The following is a 21,980-nucleotide window of genomic DNA, read 5'->3' as shown; positions in this document are numbered from 1 at the left end:
AAAATATAAATTAAAATACTTAGTCTAGAAAAGTATGTGATTTTTGCATTGGCATTTATGTGTGTATATATATATATATATATATGGCAAATATTAACCAGCACCACATAGGTGCTTATTAAGGTTATACAAAAATGAGTTTTATTTAATAAAAAATTAAATAAATAAATGAAAAGGACATAAAACTAGTCCTTTTGATTATTTTAATATTTTTTTTCTTTCTACAAAGTTGATCTCACACTGAAAAATATGACATAAAATTACAGAAAAAAACAAAAGAAATTTAAAAAAAAAAGTCAAAAGTTGCTATTAACGGGCACCTTACGGTACCTGTTAACACAACCCTATATATATACCCGCTTTTTATTTACTTTGTATGAAATGTCTAGAGAAATACTTTTGATACATGGGATTTTAGTATACCTTCAACTCTTTTTAATATTGCTAATTATTATCATGAAAAAGAGGCTAAAATGTTAACTTCATTTATTCTTTTTAAACGAAAATAATAGTAATGGTGGTGTCGTGGTGATGATAAAAGAATTGGAAAAATAATAATAATAATAATGTGAGGCAAATGTATTAGTAGTTCCTAAATACTTTTATTTAAAGTTTAATCAACACCGGATATCTCTAACTGATTCATAAATTTTTTTTTTAAAATTACATGAAAAAGAATAGGGAGTCAGTTCAATGACATTTGATTAAACTAAAGGTACCATCGTTGATGTTTCCTTTAGTTTGTTAATTTGTTAAATGACAAAAATGGCTGGTAGCGGTAGGTAAGGATACAGACTTAGCTAAGTGGAGCCGTTTGAACAAATTTTTTAATTTTAATTTTCTAATAATGGAGATGGTGAATTTAAACTAAAGTTCTTCCTTGTGAAGAGAAGTGGAGCGTGAAATACATGATCGTGTCTGTTTGGCATCATTTTAAAGTTTAGTTTTTAGTTTGTATAGCTTTTTAAAATATCATTTTTTTATTTTTATTTTTTAGGTACAAGTATATTTTAGTATATTTTTAACAAAAAATTTTCAATAAAAAATTAGACAAGTTATTTCCAAACAAACACAAAATGTCCTTCTAAAATAATGTAATCTCTCAATCATATAAAATGTGGATCTCTCAAACATACAAACTGTTACAAGAAATATAATTTCACTAGATAAAACCGAAATAAAGTAAGAGAGGTTGTAAAATAAGCTCAATTACCAAGAACCTTGCGGGGAGTGATATTTCATCTCTCATTTAATGTAAAGGTCATGATTTGATCCACCGGCCCAAAATCTATTGAAATAAGTGCAAAAGGACATTTTCTATTAAATTTTTATTTTTATTTTTAAAAACTATAAACTCAACCAGACCGCTTTTACACGAAAAAAAGGCGAAAGTTCAAGAGCATGTGGAGCCCAATAATGGCTATGGTGGCTCTAATGGGCCATCTATCTCTATGGGCTTTCAAGTCATCTATAATCTATTGATCATTTATGGGTTTTGAATCTTTTGATCCAATCTTTTTCTTTTGATCGGGCTGAATTAGTGAGTTCGGGTCCAACTTTGTAAGGTGATAACAAGTTACAAGACACCGACTAAATTGACTTCTTATAGTTCAGAGCCTCACAAGTCACATCCGTACAGTATTCTTGTAACCTTTCTTCGTCGGAATGAGTTACAGTTTGAAGTAAGAAAATGGCACAAATTAAATCACATGATCAGAGAAAGCCGTTGGAGTGGTGGAAGCTGATTGGTCGGTGTACAGTGTCATGTATCAGTGTCTTGCTTTCTCAATTTGCTCTCTCTTTGGTCCCTCGCTTCTTCTCTGCTTCCCCACTTATCATCCAACTCATTCTCTCAGGTCCTCTCTCTCTCTCTCTCTATCTCTATCTTTTACATATATATATATATATATATATATATATGTGTGTGTATGAAGTTGATTGGTTTTGAAACTTTGGGTGGTTTCTGTGGTTTTGTAGCTCTGGTGTTGTTAGTGGTTGTGGGTTTGGGGAGATGTAGTAAAAGGCTTCTTGGAGTTTCTGGGTCAGCTTCGGCTTTTGTTTTCTTCAATATACTCTTCATTTGGGCTGTTTATTTAGCTGTTCTTAGACCAGGTGCGTTTTTTTTTTTTTAATACTATCAAGAATTCTGTTATTCATGCTCTGATGAGTTCTCACTTCCGTTTAAAATTTCTTAACATGATTGAATGTTACTATAATTTTTTAAAAGCAAATTTAATTATTGTACGAGATTGTTGTTTTTGTGTATAGCAATGTTGAAACTGAAAGTATATAATATGTTCTGACCAATATAGGAGGTCTATAGTAGAACTAGTAGTGTACAAGTACAGAAGTATAGTAGTACACAGTACAATTGTAGAGTACAGTATGTACAATGGGTCCAATTGTGCTTTGGGGCATAAGGATAACACAAGTACTATCATTGCAAGAGGCTTAGGAGTGGTGTCAGCCAAGGCTTGATACTCAACCTTGCCACCTTGGTGCTAAAATGAGCAACTATAGTTTATTTCTTGCTATGCCATGAAGTGGGGGAATCATCAAGTATGGAGGAAAAACCTATGGTGGAGTGGTGATCAATAGGGTCTCCAAACCAGTCAATATTAGCAAAGGCTCAAAGCTGAAGGGATGATTGTGAAGAGGACTGGCGACCACAGTACAGGGTGCCTTTGAGATAGCAAAGAATGCGAAGAACTGCTGCAAAGTGAGTAGATTGCGGAGATGTCATGAATTGACGTACTCGGTGAAAATCATACACAATATCAGGATGGGTGATAGGCTGATAGTAATGATACTCATGAAGATGAGGTGGTAGTACTGTTTTCCTAGTGGAGTACGATCAGTATCCTTAGTGGGGTCAGAAAATGGGGACTTGACTGGAGTGGGATCAAAAGTATTGGTTGGAGTGTGAGACTCTGCTAAGGCGGGAGAGGGTATGGTTGAAGGTGTGACCGCAAACTTATGATCAGGAAAAAGGTTAAGATGAGGCTAAAAGGAAAAAGTATGAGAGGGAGAAGAAGAGATGGAAAAATTTGGAAGGACATGAAACATTTTGTATTCCCAAAAGACAACATGATGAGACATCATAAGATGCTCGGAAATTGGATCATAACACTTGTAACGTTTATGTTCAATACCATATCTAAGAATGCAATAAGGTCTAGAGCGTGGTTGGAGTTTGGTGTGTTCATAGGACTATAAAAGGATGAAGCAGACACAAGCAATGACCCTAAGTTGATTGAAGTTAGGAGAGACTCCAAATAACCTTTTCACAGGGAACATGATTATGAATAATTGGGGAAGGCAACCTGTTAATGGTGTAAACAACACTGAGTGTTGCTTCTCTGCAATGGGTGTAGGGATTGATGTAGAAAGGATGAGAGGTCAAACAGTATTCAGGATGTGTTAGAGTTTACATTTGGCTTGACCTGTTGTAAGGTTCCAAGATATGAGGATTAATAAATGGTGCCATATTGTTTTATGGTACTAAGAAAGGCATGTTGTTTAAGGGCTTTGCATGATAATAACTTTTTTGGTGTGTTTTGAGAATTGAGTTTTAATCATTGTGGCAAAGTCAGGATAAGTGTCAAGTAACTCCGAACAACTTTTCATAAAATTTTTCCATGTGTGATGAGAAAATTCATTAAGAAAAATGACAAAAGATCTGGTGGAAATAGAACAGGCAATGATCCCAATACATTCAAATGGATGAGGTCAAATGCGGCCGAGGCAATTTGCTCACTATGATGGAAGGGTAATGTTGGTTGCTGCCAAGTTGACAATGAGTCCAATAAAAAAGATGTGAAGAGACTGAACCAAATATGTCGTTTGACACTGAGGTTTGTGTCTCTGTGTAGCAAATTTGATCATGGTACGAGTTGGGTGTGTGTGCATACATCCAGTGTGTAGCAAATTTAATTATATTATGACCTGTGTGCATGTTTGTGTATAGCAAATGTGATGATTATAGTATGATTTGTGTAGAAAATTTGATCATCGTACGAGTTGGGTGTATGTATGTGCATCCAGTGTGTAGCAAATTTAATTATATTATGAGCTGTGTGCATGTTTGTGTATAGGAAATGTGATTATAGTACAATTTTTGTGTGTTCTTTTTTTCAATATGTTGGAAGTAATGAATTGGCAAGTACATCTTTTTAAGCGTTTTGAGATTGTTTGGTTCTGTGTGTTGTAAATTGGTTTTTGCTATAACTTGTTTGACTGTTGAGGATGCTTAGCACTCCTCCCCCCACCCCGGGCCTAAATAAAAAATAAATAAAAAAAGAAAGAAAGAGAAAGGCAAAAGAGATGCCTGGACTAGTGTTTGTGCAACCAACAAGGTGTACAATATGACTTTCCTTGGTGTTTTGGCTATCATTTTTTTGAATGGATTTTAGATTTTATTCAGATGCTGCTTTCATTTTATACCACACAGCATATGTGCTTCCTGCTTCGTGACGTCTCACTGTTCTGGACTAGAAACCTTGCTTGCCACACTCCACACTTGCTGTAGTAATTATGCTCATGGGTCTATTAACTAGATATATCTTATTATGAAACAAAAAGCTTGTAATCTGCAATGAAGCTGGTTTGTTTGTTTGTTTGTTTTTTTTTTTTTTTTTTTTGGTTAATGTTTTAAGAATTGATAGCTGAATTTGTTTGTTAGCTCACAGTGACCAAATTTTGCCTGCCTTGCAGCTGTATTATGTCTAATGGATATTGCATTTAACGGAGCAATCACCATGCTCATCATTGGGCTGTGTAGGTTGGTTTTTAATTTATACTGTCACTTTCAAGCTTCACCTAATTAATCTTCTCATAAAAAGCAAAAAAGATTTGAAGTTTGTTATACCATGTTTGGTTGGTTATATACTTGTTGCTCTAACAGGCATTGTTTCTAATGGCAGTATCATTTCAAGCAATCCTGGTTTGGTAACATATGGGTCTTCAGATGAACTTGTTGAAAGTTCAGTTGCTGAAGTTGAAGCTCATAATCGGGTTGGGAAATTGTATTAAGCTAATTAATGTTATAAAGTGGCACATGCACACACACACATATACTTGATAATTTAAAGTGGTACATATAATGACCTTCTATATATTCACCTGTGCAGATACTGGAGCCATCGGCAAGTGTCTTATGTCATGAATACCCAACTGAAGTAATACTATTTTTCTCAATTTTCTTTTTAATAAAAAACTTTCCAATTGATTCTTTCTTTGTTGTTTCTCTGCATTTGTCTCCAATAATGGTTTCATTTGCAGGGTTCTGTTTTGGGCAGGAGGGTAAGATATTGCAGAATCTGCAAGGGATACATAAAGGGATTCGATCACCACTGTCCTGCTTTTGGGAACTGCATAGGTAACTGATATATGTCTAACAGTTTTTCCTTGTTAAATTAACTATAAAATTCTTTGAATCCTCTTATGGTGTTATTCTGTGTGAGTTATCCCTCTACTTCGTGATTTTGCACACAATGTGACTGAATACCAGGGTAGATAGTGATGTTCATATGGTTTCCATGCAGGCCAAAACAATCATGTCCTCTTCATGGTTCTTTTAGTTGGATTTCTTTCTACTGAAGCTTCTTACGTAGCATGTTCGTCCCAATGTAAGCCCACGCTTGCCAATGCCTGATAATGTTTGCGTCATAGGACACATGAATGTCTCAACATGTGCTATACTATATAGCTATGATAATCTCACATTTTAGATAGTACTTTTGGCATTGGGATCCCCCTAAAAGAGCACATCTCAATCCAATTAACTCGAGCCTATGTGACTCTTGACCTTCTAAAACATGAATGGTTATTATAATCAGCAGCCTGCGCAAGACTAATTCCATAATATGGATCATAATTAGAGTCATTTTTTAAATTATTTTTCTTGTTTCATCTCTTTCCTTTGGGAAAGCTTTTTGGTGTTACATTTTTGCCCTTGTGTACTGTTTTTCAGTTGCCGCAAAATCCCAGATTGTAGATAAAACCAGATTGGAGGTGGGTCATTGAAGTGTTACTTTGTTATTACCCAATCAACTCAATGTTCATTCATTCTTTATTTTATTTTATGCTAATTTGTGTAGACTAGTCTGTCTGGAAATCTGGCCATTAGCACAATGCTGTTCTCCATTTTCCAATTGCTATGGCAGGTTTGTTTTATTATTACCTATATTTTTAAAATTTGCTGTCTTCTGAATGTGGTAATGAGAAGGAATTTTTTTAGACATATAATAGCATCTACTTGCATGTGTGTAGGCAGTGTTTATGACGTGGCATATATATTGTATATGTTTCAACATCAGAACAGATGAATGGGTAAGTTCCTAATAACAGGAAAAAAGGAAGATGATGGATGTGTGTGTGTGTGTCTGAGAGAGAGAGAGAGATGATTTGGCGTTTTGCTCCAGGACTGTGTCAAGCTATAAGGCAATGATCACATCTTATTTAAGTACTTAACCTTGCTGAATAATTTATGGTTAATTAGAGTGAAGGGATTTCTCTCACTCCCTCCACCCCCCCCCCCCCCCCACCCCAAAATAAAAAAAGGAAAAATGAAAATGCATGAATCTTCCCTTTGTCCAATCTGCAAAATAGGTGATTTGTGTGTGTGTGTGTGTGTTTTCTCAGATAAACTGGAAGAAGTATCCAGAGTTCCAAGATGTTGTTCATTCTCAACAAGGTAAATATATTTCAACGCACTATTCTTCTAAATTTCCATAACCATTGATAAGTGGAATAATATCCAATTTTTAATCTTTCTAGGGCAAAGCTTTAATGAGATGAGATTTAAAAATCCATATGATAAGGGTATTCTACAAAATGTGAAGGAATTTCTAGGCTTCTAGCTATAGGAGAAAAGTACAATCTGCAAGCCTGCTGGGTTGTCTTGCTTCTTTGCATTGCTCTTAATGGCATATCTTGAGTTGTGAAGAGCATCTTTGATTCAGTGCATGAGATTTTGAGATTTGGGGGGGTGAGAGAATGAATCTTTGGGAAGTGTGGATTGGATAAGTACCTCTATGAAATTTCAAGTAGAACATGTACTGGCAGCAGTCTGAGAAGCTTCTTCTTCTTCTTTACATATTAGACTGTCCCAGTGTCCCCTTAATGGAAGAAGGGTTATTGGCTCATGTAACCTCATGGCCTTAAATGTGTGTATATATGTATATCTGTGATTAGTATTTTATTGAATAAAATAGCATGAGAAATTCATGTTGCTAATCCTGAATATGCTTTTTTTGCACCTGAGAATGAAAAATTTTCATGATATTTTAAGTTATTATAGTTAGGATGACAAGAACAAAGTACTCCGTTTTAGTTCTGTTTCTGATTCAGACAACCAGTAAGGGTTGGGTTCTATTAGGACTCAAAACATCCAAAGATCCACTAGAACATTAGAAAGGGAACCAAAATCTTGCAGGACAAGATGCTTGTTAAAGGCTCCCATCTTCAGGGAAGTTTCTTCTTTAGGAAGTGGGGGCATATTTCTGAGACCATGGCATGAATGTACTCACCATGGAGGCTGAGGCTAAAGCTTTATTAAGACCATTTCCATGATAAAGAAATATGTTTCATGTAGCTTGACATGGATATTTTGAGGCATGCATGCAGGACCCTTACATGTTAGACCCAATGCTCATGCCAGTTGGGATCCCCATATTGTTCAACTAAATGTGGAAGCTTCTAGTAGAGTGGCCCTCTTGGACTAGTCAATTTAGCTTATTCTAGTGTTTGTGGAGGCAATCAGTTTACCAGTATGGACATGGTTTTGGCATGACTACATTGCAATCTATAAGGTATGGATTTGTCTATCGAGGTTCTGTATATGCTATGTACTACATGATGACTGCCTAACCCAAATTCAAGAGATCACGAAAAACCTGAATTATAAATAAACACTCATCATTGGAAAAGAACTAAGAGAGCTGTGTACTCTCTCACAGAAATTACAAACACACCAACTTCTCTCACACACAAACAGCTTGAATTACATTTATTTGATGGATAATAAACACAAGCCAGATATGGTAAAACGTCATTGGCCATTTAGCTTAGCCAGAGATCTCAATGTTCTTGACCTCAGGTTTCTTATCCTCCTCCTTAGGAACAGTTACAGTAAGCACTCCATTCTCCATACTGGCCTTAACCTGATCCATCTTCGCATTCTTTGGCAACCTGAACTTGCGGAGGAACTTCCCGATGCTCCTCTCGATACAGTGCCACTTGTCATTCTTGTCCTCCTGCTCTTTGCTTCTCTCTCCACTAATTTGGAGAATTCTGCCTTCTTCCACCTCTACTTTCACTTCTTCTTTCTTAAGTCCAGGAAGGTCAGCTTTGAAAATATGAGCTTCTGGGGTCTCCTTCCAATCAATCCTTGTGTTGATAAATGTGGAGGTTTCACGTGCAGAGGTGAAGACACCATCAAAGGGATCCCATATGTCTAGAGAAATTGGATCGAAAATGTTGGTTCTTCGGCCACCAAAGAGGCTAGGAATGAGAGACATTTTTGAATACTCAAAAAACAAAACTCAGTGACGAAAATAAATGCACTAGAACCAAAATAAAGCTTTGATCAATTCCAAGATAAAAAAGATGGGGAGGGTACACCATATATATAATGACAAGAGGAGGATTCTAGTTCCTTACCTATAAAATAATAGTAGAAAAGTAAAGAGATTTCTGGCACTTTCATGGCCCTTCTTTAATTATGTATGTCTATCCTCTTCTGTAATCTTCCTATACTTTCACCCTCATCTATCTTTTTAAAAGGGTTCAACTACCAAGAGTCTCTGTTGTTCCTTTCTACCATTAGGTTTTAAGACTATAACTACACTAATCTGGATAAAGTTTGGTTTTACTTTTTAAAATAAGTAGATAGGAGGGAGGCTGAGGTGAGTTTGAACTACAAACATAAAACACCATAAAAGATACCATTATCATTTGGTTATCACTTGAACAGCAAGTTTGGTTATTCTTGAAAGTTGAAACATAAGTACTGTTGGAGCTCAGGAACTATATTAAAGCTAAAACAAAATGTTAAAATTCCACATTATAGACGCATTTATATTTGAATAGGGAGCTTGTGTTTATATGTGTATCAAATTAAAGCCAAACTTGTGCAATTAGAGACCTTTTCTTTTTACAGCCTCAATTCTTAAATGCTCATGCGCCAGCACGAAGTACATGTTGAGCAACAACCCATCTCGGAATACAAGCAGTAGCCCTATTGGACTATATTATATTAGCCAAGTCCAATAAATTGTAATAGTATGTCCTGGGCCTGCCAAGGGATTTGTGAACCTCTCAGCCAAACTTTGACCTTTTGAGGTGAGGCTCATTTATAAGAGCTTGCCAGAGCAATCCCCAGTTGGAATTTGCATCATCAATCCTTCAGTTCTTTCTTGACCTCACAGCTATATTATGGGGCTTGCAACTTCTTAATAATTAAAAAAAAAAAAAAAAAAAAAAAAAAAAGGGAAGAAGAAGTGAAAAGGGAACCAGATTGACAATATATAGGTTGATTTAACAGGTGCAAAGTATGTGATAAATGAACCTGAATAAATTCGTCCAGCATTTGAGCTTGATTATTCGATTTTGGCCAATTACAGAATTGGATGTTTCAGATGGGTGGAATAAATGCCTGAGATGAAGTAGGTAGCTCTGTTATATAATAAGAGATTCTATCTGGTATTCTGTACAATACAATTAAACTTTCATTCTTTTTATCCCAAAAACAAGTTTGCCATACTTGAACTCACTTGCCACTTGGGGTAATATGCATGTTAGCTGTACCAACTAGTGAATATTCATGGATTTTACCATAATCTGCATAATAAGTTTGACCGCATCTAGTTTTCTCTACATTTGGCACCTATTTCATTCCTTTAGGATTCTATCATAGTATCATTGCAAACTGCTTAGTTTTATTAAGTTCCAACTGGTATGGTTCCTTTGAAAACCCTTGCAGATTGAGAGGCTGGCATGAGAACCTATCCTACAAAACGTACAAGTCACCTCTAAATTGGCAAAATCAAGGCTATCTATCTATGGTTTTTTGCTAAGCAAAGACGGGTATCTGTTCTTGTGAAAGTATGAGTAATTCCCAAAATATTAACTAGATGCAGGAGTTGGATATAAACCTGAGATTTATATGACCAAGTCTCAAATGACACCCAATTATTTAATAAACAATTAGTTAAGTCTTTCATTTTCAAGCATTTTACAAACACATAGACGCACATACAAACCAAGCTTCTTCCTCATAGATTAACTTCAAAGTTCAAACACTATTTCCAAGGTTGGAGGACATCCTGCTTAGCCAAAGATCTCAAAGGCCTTGACCTTAGGCTTCTTCTTATCCTCCTCCTTAGGAACAGTCACAGAATTACAGTGATTGCTCCATTTTCCATTCTAGCCTTAACTTTATCCATGCATTTTCATGGCAACCTGAACCTACGAAGGAAATTCCCACCGCTCATTTCGAAGTATTTCCACTTGCTATTCTGCCCATGATGTTCTTTGCTATCTCTCCACTTCTTGGAGAATTCTGCCTTCTTCCACCTCAACTTCATTTCCTCCTACTTTTTCCTCTAGCTACCCTTATAGTCTTTTTGAAAGGTGGCAAAAGCAGAGGTGTCTCCTGCTGAGGCAGGGATGTGGACATTAATGCTGGAGGTGAAGAATCCATCAAATGGATCCCATATGTCTGTAGAAAATGGGTCAAACTCATTAGTTTGAGGACCACTAAAGACTTGAGAGGCTAGGAATTAGCAACATCTTTATAAAGCGAAGGAGTTCTTGAGGAAAAACCAAAGACATAAGATAGCTTTGAACAATGATCAATTACACATTGAAATAAAGTGGGATGAGAATGAATAAAAAGAATAAATGTTATGGTGCTTTCATAAAGGTTCTCTAATCAGTCATCATGTCTCCCCTAGTGGATTCACAAAGTGAAATAATTGATCACTAACCATTTCTGTAACAATCTACCGCCATCTTATTCAGCAAGAGACGCAATTGCTAGCGGTTTTCATTGTTGCAAACTATTATTTAATAAACACTACTTAAAAGGCTGAAAGCTTAAAACACATGCGTTCAGACAACTTACTGAGTGACGCATAATTAGTTCAAGGTGAACTCTACATCAAAGACAGGTAATTCCTTTATCAAACATGCGTTGTAAAATACTTGAATAGAGAAAGTCACGCAACTGGTATTCCAGTGTGCTGTGAGGCGTGCCAGAAAATCTACCAGATACTAACAATGACTTCTTTTCTAGACTAAACAAAGGGAAGGAGACCAATCCGTGGAACATCCTACTTGAGCATGATCCAGCACCTACCTATTGAGTAACCAATGTCCGAGCGGCTTAGATGGGAAACGGAGGGACCTCAGACACTCCATCAGGTGGGTTCAGACTGTTCAGTTATAGTTTAACCTGAGTCTCAGTTTGTTTAATTTCCGTTTATTTTGTTAAAACTGAAAACTTTAAAAAATTAGCTGAAATAATATAACGAGACGCATGAATAGTATTAAAAAGTGTAATAGGACCTATAAATAGTTACAAAAATAAGCTAAATAGTAAAATAAGTTGCTCCAAATAATCTTTTGCTGGATGAGGTCTAACTCTCATATTTTTGCCGAAGAAGAAAAAAGAAACCTAAACGATTAGAATAGAACTTTCCAGAGTAGAAACAAATCATCAATTAAGATGGTCATGAAACACAAATGAAATAGGTTTTAGCTAAAACCCCATAAAGCACATACATAGCCCAGCACTTCTACCATTTTTAACACAAAAAAACAACCCACGTTACTCAAAACCCATAATTTACATATCTACATAGCTTAGCAATTCTCCCTTGATTTCTGAAAATCAAAATGAACCGTTGGAGAATCTCCTAGTCATGTTAGATTTGGCTGCTAAGGCAACTCCTCAAGTACCTTATTCCCAAGGAAAACATCTGTAAGAACTGTGGTAGAGTCAAATGAAGCCCTTACCAGCTCCAAGCCCTGAGTTCGAACACATTCAAACCAGATCAATCACATATATAAGCAGTTGAAAATAAAATTTAAACAACATTTTGACTAGTATCATGTAAAAGAAAGCAAGAAAGGCTCTTTGATAAAACCTTCTTCATGTCAACCTCAACCTCCTTCTCCTGGAGGGAACTAATATCTTTGATGTTTAAATCGTTTAGAAGCGAAATGCTAGAAATGGTTGACATGGGTTTCACCATTAGATCATCCATCACCATATATACCACCGCACCTCTAACATACCCTGTATCCTTGTGTTGAGCCACCACTTTTTCCTGAGAGTAACCAAATGAATACGGGCTTCGCCCAACCGTATCTTGTGATCTTGAGAAAGCAGAACAGGGTGGAGGTGGAGAGGTAAAGTAGGAAGAGGTTGAACCAAATACACAATTAGATGTTTTTTGTGCTTCAGTGCTGGTCATTTGGTTTGGTGGTACAAAGTTCAGCAACAACTGGTATAAGTGGCTGATGAGAAGGCTGGGTTAGGCCTCAAGAGAGAATCCTTGGTTAGGTTTGGTTGAACATAGCAAGGGTCAAGGTTTTGGATACTCTCATAGACTTTACTCAAAGACCCTGACCCTGAAGCCATGCCATGATTCCAAAGAAGTTCCATTATGGAACCAAGAGGTATCTGTAGAAGTCCAAAGAGAAGTCCACAAATTCCTTCCTGGCTTCTGCATGCACCACCTTGTTAGAGCTGTTGTCTACAAGAAGGTTCAAGGTTATAGTTTTGCTGCTCTTGGTATTGGTATTGGGTTCTGATGCGTACATCTTGTTGATTATGGGTTTTCTTTTTCTTTCTTTTTTACCTCAGCGTCCTGGTCTCTATGGCCTAGTTAGGAGCGCATATGGATGGAGGATATATAGATGCGGAGAAAAGAGATTTAAGAGTGTAAGACTATTGATTACGGTGAGATTTCACCCGCGCTTAATGTCTTGGTTCAATATTTCAGAACTTTTTTTGACCACTATTAACACCCTGTGACGGGTTTAATACATAATAATAGTGATGTTATTAATTAATAGGATTTACGTAAAAATAATATAGCTCCAATCATAAATGATCTTAGGGTCGTCTCAAAAAAAAAGGGTGTATTTGATAGTGCGAAAAGGCATTAAGAGCTTTAAAACTGTTTTAACAAAAATACCAAACATTTGATAATTTTTCTAAAGAATTCCAAGAAAAATTTTTCAGAACCATATCAAACCAAAAATTAGACTGTCAAATCGATGAATTGTATAAGATTCTGAGTTGATATGAAAGATATTATGAATTTGCAAAATAATCGCTTGAACCATGAAAATCCTTATCCAACCACTTTTCAAAGAAAAATATTAAACCACACGTTTTTATTCAAACTATTTGGTTTTTTTTTTTTTTTTTAAATAAAGTTATTTTAATAAAATTGCGATACTTTCATTCAATTTTGCATGTTAATTTGTTACTTCAAAAGTCTTTTGGTTTTTTGGGTCAAAAGATCAATTCAATTGTCCTATTTTTTATATATAAAAACACATTAAGCTCTACACTTTAATAAATAAATAAAATTTAACAACAATATTGTATTAATTTCAATGTTTGTTTTATAGGCTTGGGGTTTGGTTGAGATCCGCTTATTTTGTTGAAATTGAAAACTTTTTACTGAAAGTACGGTAGATAAAAGTAAAAGTTAACTGAAATAGTATAGTGAGACTTATGAATAGTACCAAAAAGTACAGTGAGACACATAAATAATAGCAAAAATAAGCTGAAAAGTAAAATAAATTGACTTTTTAATTTTTGCCAAACACACACTCATTACAATAATTATGTTTCTTACGTCAACCAATCAAGCCTTACAAAATAGTTAAAAAAAAGAAGATATATTCTCTTAGTCCTAATTTGTTTGTCTTTTATTTTATTTTGGGATGTTTTAAAATATTGTAATGTTTATAAAATTAAAAACCATTAATTTATTAATACTTCTATAATACTCATACTTTATTTCTAAAACCAGTTTAGATTTAGTATTTCAATTTTTTGATAAATTTATTTAAGAGTAGTTTTAGAAACTTACACTTTTTATACCATAGACAAGAGAATAGATAATATTCCTTTAAAAAGTTGGGTTTTTGAAATTGGACAAACAAATTTGAATAGATGGAATATATATATATATATATATATATATATATATCTTTACATTTTTATTGGACTAATGTTAATCTTTCTCCACAAGATTTGAGCAATAAGGTTTTTTTTTTTTTTTTTTTGGGTGGTAAATGGAAATTTACTACCATTAAAATGAAAACACAAAAAATCTCACAACTTTTATTATAAATCGTTATGTAGTGAATTGTAAGCAGGAGAAAGTGTGAACTTATTATTTGACTTCCACTTTTACTAATGACCTGTCTGGATGGAAGGAGAAGGAGGGAGAGTGGAGTGGAGTAGAGTAGAATTTGTTAAAAATAAACTAATTTTGTACTAAATTTACTTTACTCCCCCTCTCTTCTCCTTAATCTAAACAGATTATAAGTGTGCGTTTGGTTTCAAATTAAAAAAGTGTGAACTTATTTTTGAGATTATTCATGGTTATTCATGGTCCTATGATACTTTTTTGTACTATTTATAAATATCATTATACTATTTCAGTTAATTTTTACTTTTATCTATAATACTTTTAATCACAAATTTTTAATTTTAACAAAATAAACTAATCCAAATATACCCCTAATTATGAAAAAAATTGTGACACTTTTTGTTTACCTTCAATTACTCCCTTCGTCATGGAATAACTTGATTGAGCTTTTCAGATAGCACGTGATGCTGCAGCAATGGATAGGGTTATACTTTATAGTTCCTACGTGCCTAGCTACGTTGCATCAGCTGTGCTACTCTTCTGCAAAGTCCTACGTTGAGGTTTGTCGATAGCTCTACTAGGCTATAAATTTTTTTTTTTGAAAGGTTCGTAGGCTATAAATTATTTGCGTACGATGGGTTGTTGTGGGGCCAGTTGGGCTTTAGATAAAGTATTGGCTTGGGTGCAATGATGGGTTGGGAGTGGGCCCAATTACATTTGAAATACAATTTATTATTTTAATTAACTTTTAATTTTATCCACCATATTTTTAGTAAAAAAATTTTTATTTTAACAAAATAAGTGATTCTTAAACATACCCTAAGTTTATATATGTGTGAAACTCTCTCTTAAAAACTTGAATTCTATCTCTTTCTCTCTATACCTCACAAATACTTATACCTGTGAAGTGACCAACACACCAAATGTATACATTGAGACCTTATCTTTTTACTAAAATTGAGACCATATCCTCTTTTTTTTTTTTTTTTTTTTTTTTTTTTTTTTTTTTGTTTTGGAGATAAATTGAGACCATATCTTTATTACCTGGAATGGAGCCTTTTTTACTTAAATTGAGACCATATCTCACATTTTATAAACATATAAGAATTAAAAAAAATTTCTCATGAGCTTTTGGTATATATTATAGGAATATGAATGATGTGTATGTAAGTATTCACATAAAGAACAATTCAACAAACTAAGAGATTGTTTGGGAAGTGATGAAAACTTTCAGCTTATTTGATTTTGTAGTTTCTTTTTGGTATTATTCATGGGTCTTATTACACTTTTTAGTACTATTTATGGGTCTCATTGTACTATACAACTAGTTTTTTTTTTTTTTTTTTTTTTACACTTTCAATAAAAAGTTTTCAGTTTTAGCTAAATAAGCTAGTTCTAAACAGATGCTAAATGAATCCTTTCAAAAGAGCAACGGGTAGAGCAATACTGGGGATCCAAATACATAAAAAATCTCAAAAAATTTTCATAAATTAAAAAGGAAGCACACAAGAATCATGATTTGGAGCAGAAATAAAAATCATAAGAACCCAGGTTAGCTGGGAAAAAAAAACCACAATCAGATTTTTTTTAAGGTTTGAACCTACCACTTAAGAATCCAATCAAAACTCATGAAAATACCAAAAAATAGCAAAATCTATACCAAATCAACAAAACCCATACCAATATGAACGGATTGATATCCAAAAAATAACCCATACCAATAGGAACGGATTGATATCCAAAAAATAACCCATCATAGAAGAGCAAACCTTGAGGTTTAGTGCAACGATGCCAGCTCCAAAAACGATGTGTGCGGCAGCAACGCATGTGGCGGGATGGAGCTTCGGTGCTAAGAGGAGAGGAGGAGATGGATTTGGGGTCTAGGCATTTAGTTCTCCAGGTCTGAGACTATCATGTATTCGTGTTTGAGAATTGTAGGTTTAATTGAATTATGGTTGTGTGTGCTAGAGTGTATTGATTTTTCATTAAAATTATGATGTGGCGTTTATTTGTTGGTAATGTAAAATAAGGCTTTTGCGTCAGCTCCTAACCGAAGTTAAGCTCTTTATTAATTTTAATATTTTATGTCTCGGTTAATGTGGTCAATGGATCACAATTCCAATGGTCAATAAATAAATAAATCCAATAGGACGAAAAATTGTTTTCAACTTTCTTAAGGAGTAGAAGACGCTTATATGTGTGTGTCTATATATATTATTATTATGATTATATGGATGCTTTTGAAAATATTTTATTCTTCCAAAATGAGAACTATGACCACTCATGGTTCATTCAGTTTGACAGGAAATTCAAAGGACAAATACCCTCGTGGTTCCTCAAATGGTGGGAAATGTTTGGATCAATTCCACAGAACTTCCCAGAACCTCTACAGGATGCACTAAGGTATTTTAGCTCCAGATTCCAGGTAGACAGTCATTCTTCCCAGTTTCCAGCAATCTTACACATGACAATTAAGTACAAGATTCACTGGATCAACATGTGGAATTATGCTATCAATCGAAATTTACTCGATAGGGAATTCTTTGTGAAATGGTGGGATAAATTCAGACCTACTGACATTATCTCCAAGTTACATGACGACTTTCCTCTTCCAGTACAGAAACCAATAGCTCATTGCACAAGATCACAGTCCAGCCTAGACTTCGTCCAGATTTCAGGAAAATCTAGCAAAGAACTTAAAGATCTTGCCCAATAGCTGCTCCTCCAATCACAGCAGTTAGAGTCAGCAGAAAAGAACTCTCCTGCCTCTTCAGAAGCCTCATGCAGTCGTGCTCCAATTGACCCATTCCAGGATTCCCAAGATCCTTATGATGGTTACAACTTGGATAGCGACTAAGGCATTTCCAGAACAGCTCCTAGATATTCCAGAACAGCTCCTTTAGTACCCCAGAATAGCTCAAGAACCACCTTTGCCAAATCCGGTTACTATTCAGAATAGTACCCATATCAGCAGAGTTGCCGACAAGCTACTATACACTACACAGTCCAGAACACTATGCAGAGTTACTGTTTCAGAAAAGTAAGGGGACAAAACACTGTTCATAAACAGTGACCAGTTACTGTTCACTCAACAGTGCCTTGACAGAATCATTGAAGTTACTGTTTACTTTCGGTTGAAAAGAGATTCACCTTAGAGTAAAAGCATTTTACCTTCCATGATTTCCGCAATCTCTTGAATGGATCCAAGACTTCCTTCAGCTATAAAAGGAACCCTCTGCTTCAGTATTCAGCAGGTCCAGTTAGACTAACTCAGAGTTCCAATTTTACTTTGTACTCAGAAATACTTTGTAAAACCAGAATGGCTCTCTTCTCTTCTCTCTTAGTTTACACTTGTACTAGAACTACATCTATAACCTATTTATACTTCCGCACCCAGTGCCCTCTGAACGGCACCCTTTATTTGTAACTTACCCCCATTTGATATCAGAGCCAAGTTTGTGGCCGATAGTAAATGTTGTAAGTTACTATAATTATTTTTGAAGTTAATCAAGTTGGCCGGTTCAACCGCCATAGTTATCCATTATTTTGTGATTATACATTACTTTGAAGTATGTTATCTCTAACAAACATTATTTTGTTTTACATCTATTTTCTGATAGCACTTCCACTTCCATATGTTGCATTCTTCATCTACTACTTCATCTTAGTCAGTGTTTACTGTTCTTTCTTTTGGTGGTAGGCTGAGCCTCCCGTTCATTCATTTTGTTATCCTGTGATTACTTGTTTGAGCTAATCCTTTACTTCCCAGTTATCTTCTTTTTCCTGTCTTTGTTTCTTACCCAAAATTTGTTGCAGATGTGTACTACTGAGAAGTGTCAATCCAGTTCTGTGTCGGTTTGTAATCCGGTAAGATTAAAGTTCTTAATAGGGTGTCAATACTCGCGGCCAAGCAGTAATTCCCGTCAAGCTAGGAGAGCGTTAGGGTTTGCGTACGGTGGGGTAGAAGTACACTAGAATAGGAACCCAGTGGCTGTAAGTGATTACAAGAGACATAGAAGGTGTTAGGCTCTATTGAACACACCCTGTTTCAGATCTAAGGTTAGATCCAGAAATTGGAAGATAAAGGTAGTCTAGGTTGTAATTGATTTCTTAGGCTTTTAATCCAGAATGATAAATAGGATCTTTAGAAGGAGTGACTCATCCACCAACATTAGATCTAGCAGTACTTCCCTCCCTGAGATTCCACAAGAAGATGGAACAATCAACTCGGAGTCGTACTAGCTTTCAGATCTAGATCAGAAGTTAGGAGATTGGAACATACCTAAAGTTCCCACAACCCAGGTCTATAAGTCATCATCATGGTCCTTTAAAAAGTCTTTCAGAACAGACTACCATGTTAGGACTATAGAACAAATCTACAGCATCAACAAGGAGTATGAAACATGCTACTTATTATCCCCTACAGTCATGAAAGCTCACAGGGAAAAAGATCATAAATTCCTCCACATAGGACTTGTCCAAGTAGGAGTAAAACCATTGATCAGAGAAGGGTTGAACAACTCAATTCTTATGGCCTTTAGAGACACTCGTCTTATTAGATTTCATGATAGTCTTCTAGGCACCATTGAATCCAGTTTGAGTAACGGACCAGTTCATTTTGACTGTTTTCCTAATCTCACTGTAGCACTTGATGACCCTCATATCTTGAAGGTCTTCACACTCAACATCAAAACCCATGGAACCCTTGTGTTACATGGCACCAGATAGCTTGCTCTTGTATACAGAGTGTATTATAAGTGCATGAGGACAAACATGTCCATCCAAGCGGTAGATAAGAGAAAGGCCGAAGAAACCACTCTTATCCAAACCCTAGACGTTAGATCCACAGTTCAGGTACCCAGAACCCTGAAATGGTCTGAAGTCACTTTCCCAGCACATTGGACTATAGAAAATGAAAATTATCCTCTACAGGTCCAAAACCCAATAAGAAATCCAGATCTAAATTTTGTCCAGCAGTTAGCCGATGATACGGTTAGACTAAGCTTTGACTAATCTAGGTTTAGGTCACCCTTAGAATATGATGAACCCAGGCCTAGATCTTCGGTAGATCTGTATCAGGAACAAAGGTCTAGATCCGTAGATCTACGCCAACCCCTTAAGCAGCCAACTATCCTCCTTAGAGATAGACCTGCATCCTAGTGTAGTTTGTCCGGAACACGAGCTCCCTTTCCCACATCTAGAAGAGACTTAGGTCCAGTATTCCAAGGAGTAAAAGACCACTCACAGGTTAGTACCCCTTGTTACACAGCCAAGCAAGACTCAATTGCTGATCAAGAAGAAGACAGCAATAGTCAAGACAGTCTTAAGCCTCTACCACCAAGAACTGATATGAGAAATCCTATTCAGCAAGAAACTGAATATATATATATATATATATATATATAACACAATTTAATACTCAACAAACAATCTCTGATAGTTGAATAAGAGATCTGAGGTTCAATCCCCACCTACACCAAAAACTGATTGGTGTCTTGGTCTGATGATAAATAGCTATCATCAAGAGCGGACGTCATAGGTTGAAACTCTCTCTAAAAAAAAACAATCTCAAATAAATTTTCTATCACAAAACCATCACAATAGTAGTAACTTGAGTCTACATAGATTGATTGATTGTTTGACTAATCATTGAATTCTTTTCAAATGACAATTTTTGCTAATATTAGTCGCTTTACCACTCAACTTTAATTTTCATGTAAATATCATATTAAAGGCTCCTAAATGATCCCAAAAAAAAAAAAAAAAAAATCCTTTTAAGGGTGTGTTTCTGTGAATAAAATTGTTTGTTGATATGATTATTTGGATATCATAGGAATAATTATGATTTTCCTTATGTGATAAATAATAAGAAAAAGTTTGCTTAAGGATTACAACCAAACACAAGTTTGCTTCAACAATCCCTTTCTATTCTGGTAATTGTTAGAGCAAATGATGTTAGTGATTTTGATCTACACATTCCTTACTTTCTCAAGCAGCAAACGATGATTGTGAAAGTGGAAGCAAGGATGACTATAGACTTCACCAATGAAGGTGGAGGTTGGCAACAATGGTGATGGAGATTTGAGGTTGTTTGGGTACAGGGAAGAATGTGAGATTTGTTTGGGTTTGATATGTTGGATTCTAATGTGTTATTTATTTATTTACTTATTTTTAGCTGAGATAATGTGTTATTTTTTTTATATAATTAATTTACATTTTATTATTGGACCAATGCAAAGATTGCATATTTAGCTATTGTAGGTGATATGGTCTCGTATCAAATATGTGCCAGCAGAGACTTTTTTCTTCAACAGCTTTGATTTGTAAAAACTCATGATTAATCACAAAGTACACATTGAGTAACGACCCATCTCAGGATACAAAGCAATAATATTATTGTATAAGGTATTGAAAATTTGAAATATTGAACATGCAGGAAAATTTTTAATTTTACTATAAATAAAACTTACAAATTGATATTGTGATAATTGTGATGTTGGAGCATGTGTGTTTCAAACACTTAACCTTTACTTTGTGTCCTACATTGGTTAGGAATAAACATTGTGTGGTGGGCCTTTTTTTGATTTTGTGGTTGGACTATCTCCTGCTATACTGAGGGCCCAAATATTTTGGATTAGAGAGTTGGGACCATTCCAACTGTAACTCGCTTTGGTCCGGCTTATGCACAAACTATGCCCCGTTTGCCAAAACTTTAGTCACATGCCCATGGCAGACGAAGCTGCTATGGAAGGGTTATGGAAAGCAGATGTAATAATAGTAATAAAAGAAAGCACTTTTGTCATTGGACAAAATAAATAAAGGATCCCTAATAAAAGATGAAGAACACAACAATAAGAAACACCTTGTAAAGAAAGACGGTGGAAGTAAATAGGGAAGAAATGAGTTATCAAAGAAAGAAAAAGATCAATCCGTCATGCCAAGTTATGTTGCAGGACCAAGACCAAGGAGGGAACCGTTTTTTCTCAATGTGAATAATCTCTCAAGAAGATCCTGCCGTAGAAATTAATCACTTTGAGGGAAACGGACCTGAATGGCTTGCCTGAAAGAATCCTTTGCCTTTGGCAGAAAGTATGCCTTTAGAGGGAGAGAAGAGATTAACCTATTGGTGTATACTTGTCATTCTACACTCTCTGTTTTCTCTTATTGATTCTCTCTTTTCACACCGCTTTTGTTATTTCTAATTCTTTCTCCCCTCTTTTCTTTTCTTAGTGCTTACCTATCTAGTAAGGTTGTGATTCTCTCTTCCTAGTTACTATTACCGTCCCCCCCTTCCTGTGCATGGCTATACTGTCTGTCATGACTGGCTTTTACCATTTTAGCCTTTAATTATCTTTGTCTGGTCTGGGTGTCCTTACCGACCATCGCTGGTTTGTCAGCTGTCTAGCCACCACCACTTACCTATGTTAGCCGCGCCACTCCCTATTACCAGACAAAAAAAATTATTTTGTTTGCTTACTCACCGTGGCATTTTTATCTGCCGTGGTGTGGGTATTCTCTCTTACTATCTCTCATGGCATGCACTTAGTGGTTCCAACTCATCATTGCTTCTTTTAGGTGGTA

At 35.4% G+C, this 21,980-nt stretch overlaps 3 protein-coding genes across 16 annotated transcripts; 1 reads left to right on the top strand and 2 right to left on the bottom strand.

The window, feature by feature from the left end:
- Positions 1–1,615: 1,615 nt before the first annotated feature.
- On the top strand, positions 1,616–20,578 carry LOC115987082 (probable protein S-acyltransferase 15). Of its 14 annotated transcripts, none has more exons than XR_004090966.1 (16): positions 1,616–1,856; positions 1,978–2,112; positions 4,714–4,780; positions 4,923–5,013; positions 5,130–5,177; positions 5,281–5,377; positions 5,544–5,627; positions 5,972–6,012; positions 6,099–6,164; positions 6,271–6,330; positions 6,643–6,694; positions 7,627–7,811; positions 11,297–12,967; positions 14,854–14,959; positions 16,696–16,824; positions 20,396–20,578. XR_004090966.1 is itself a non-coding variant. In XM_031110569.1 (12 exons), the coding sequence occupies exons 1-12, from the start codon at positions 1,691–1,693 to the stop codon at positions 11,299–11,301; spliced, it is 912 nt and encodes a 303-aa protein (XP_030966429.1). In that variant the 5' UTR covers positions 1,616–1,690; the 3' UTR covers positions 11,302–11,383. The 14 variants fall into 14 exon arrangements, 3 of the variants coding, with proteins under 3 accessions (XP_030966429.1, XP_030966420.1, XP_030966445.1); XR_004090964.1 differs by lacking the exon at positions 20,396–20,578 and having other exon boundaries at positions 11,297–11,424; positions 12,872–12,967; positions 16,696–17,916; XR_004090967.1 differs by lacking the exon at positions 16,696–16,824.
- LOC115987130 (18.2 kDa class I heat shock protein-like) lies at positions 7,818–9,168 on the bottom strand. The gene has a single exon (XM_031110606.1). It carries the CDS (start codon positions 8,517–8,519, stop codon positions 8,067–8,069), a length of 453 nt encoding a protein of 150 aa, XP_030966466.1. The 5' UTR covers positions 8,520–9,168; the 3' UTR covers positions 7,818–8,066.
- LOC115987140 lies at positions 11,685–12,911 on the bottom strand. Its single transcript, XM_031110616.1, has 2 exons — positions 12,150–12,911; positions 11,685–12,030 (listed from the first exon to the last, which is right to left on the bottom strand). Exons 1-2 carry the CDS (start codon positions 12,477–12,479, stop codon positions 11,941–11,943), a joined length of 420 nt encoding a protein of 139 aa, XP_030966476.1. The 5' UTR covers positions 12,480–12,911; the 3' UTR covers positions 11,685–11,940.
- Positions 20,579–21,980: the final 1,402 nt, after the last annotated feature.

Source organism: Quercus lobata, chromosome 1 (assembly GCF_001633185.2).
Source record: "Quercus lobata isolate SW786 chromosome 1, ValleyOak3.0 Primary Assembly, whole genome shotgun sequence".
NCBI lineage: Eukaryota > Viridiplantae > Streptophyta > Magnoliopsida > Fagales > Fagaceae > Quercus > Quercus lobata.
Note: the sequence above shows the minus strand (reverse complement) of the source record. Positions and strands in the feature narration are given on the sequence as shown.

Coding starts and splice junctions, on each gene's coding strand:
- LOC115987130 (XM_031110606.1), bottom strand. CDS start 8,519: ATGTCTCTCATTCCTAGCCTCTTTGGTGGCCGAAGAACCAACATTTTC.
- LOC115987140 (XM_031110616.1), bottom strand. CDS start 12,479: ATGACCAGCACTGAAGCACAAAAAACATCTAATTGTGTATTTGGTTCA. Junction 12,031..12,149: donor TTGAGGTTGACATGAAGAAG/GTTTTATCAAAG, acceptor GTTCGAACTCAG/GGCTTGGAGCTGGTAAGGGC.
- LOC115987082 (XM_031110560.1), top strand. CDS start 1,691: ATGGCACAAATTAAATCACATGATCAGAGAAAGCCGTTGGAGTGGTGG. Junction 4,781..4,922: donor CTCATCATTGGGCTGTGTAG/GTTGGTTTTTAA, acceptor TTCTAATGGCAG/TATCATTTCAAGCAATCCTG. Junction 5,378..5,543: donor TGCTTTTGGGAACTGCATAG/GTAACTGATATA, acceptor GTTTCCATGCAG/GCCAAAACAATCATGTCCTC.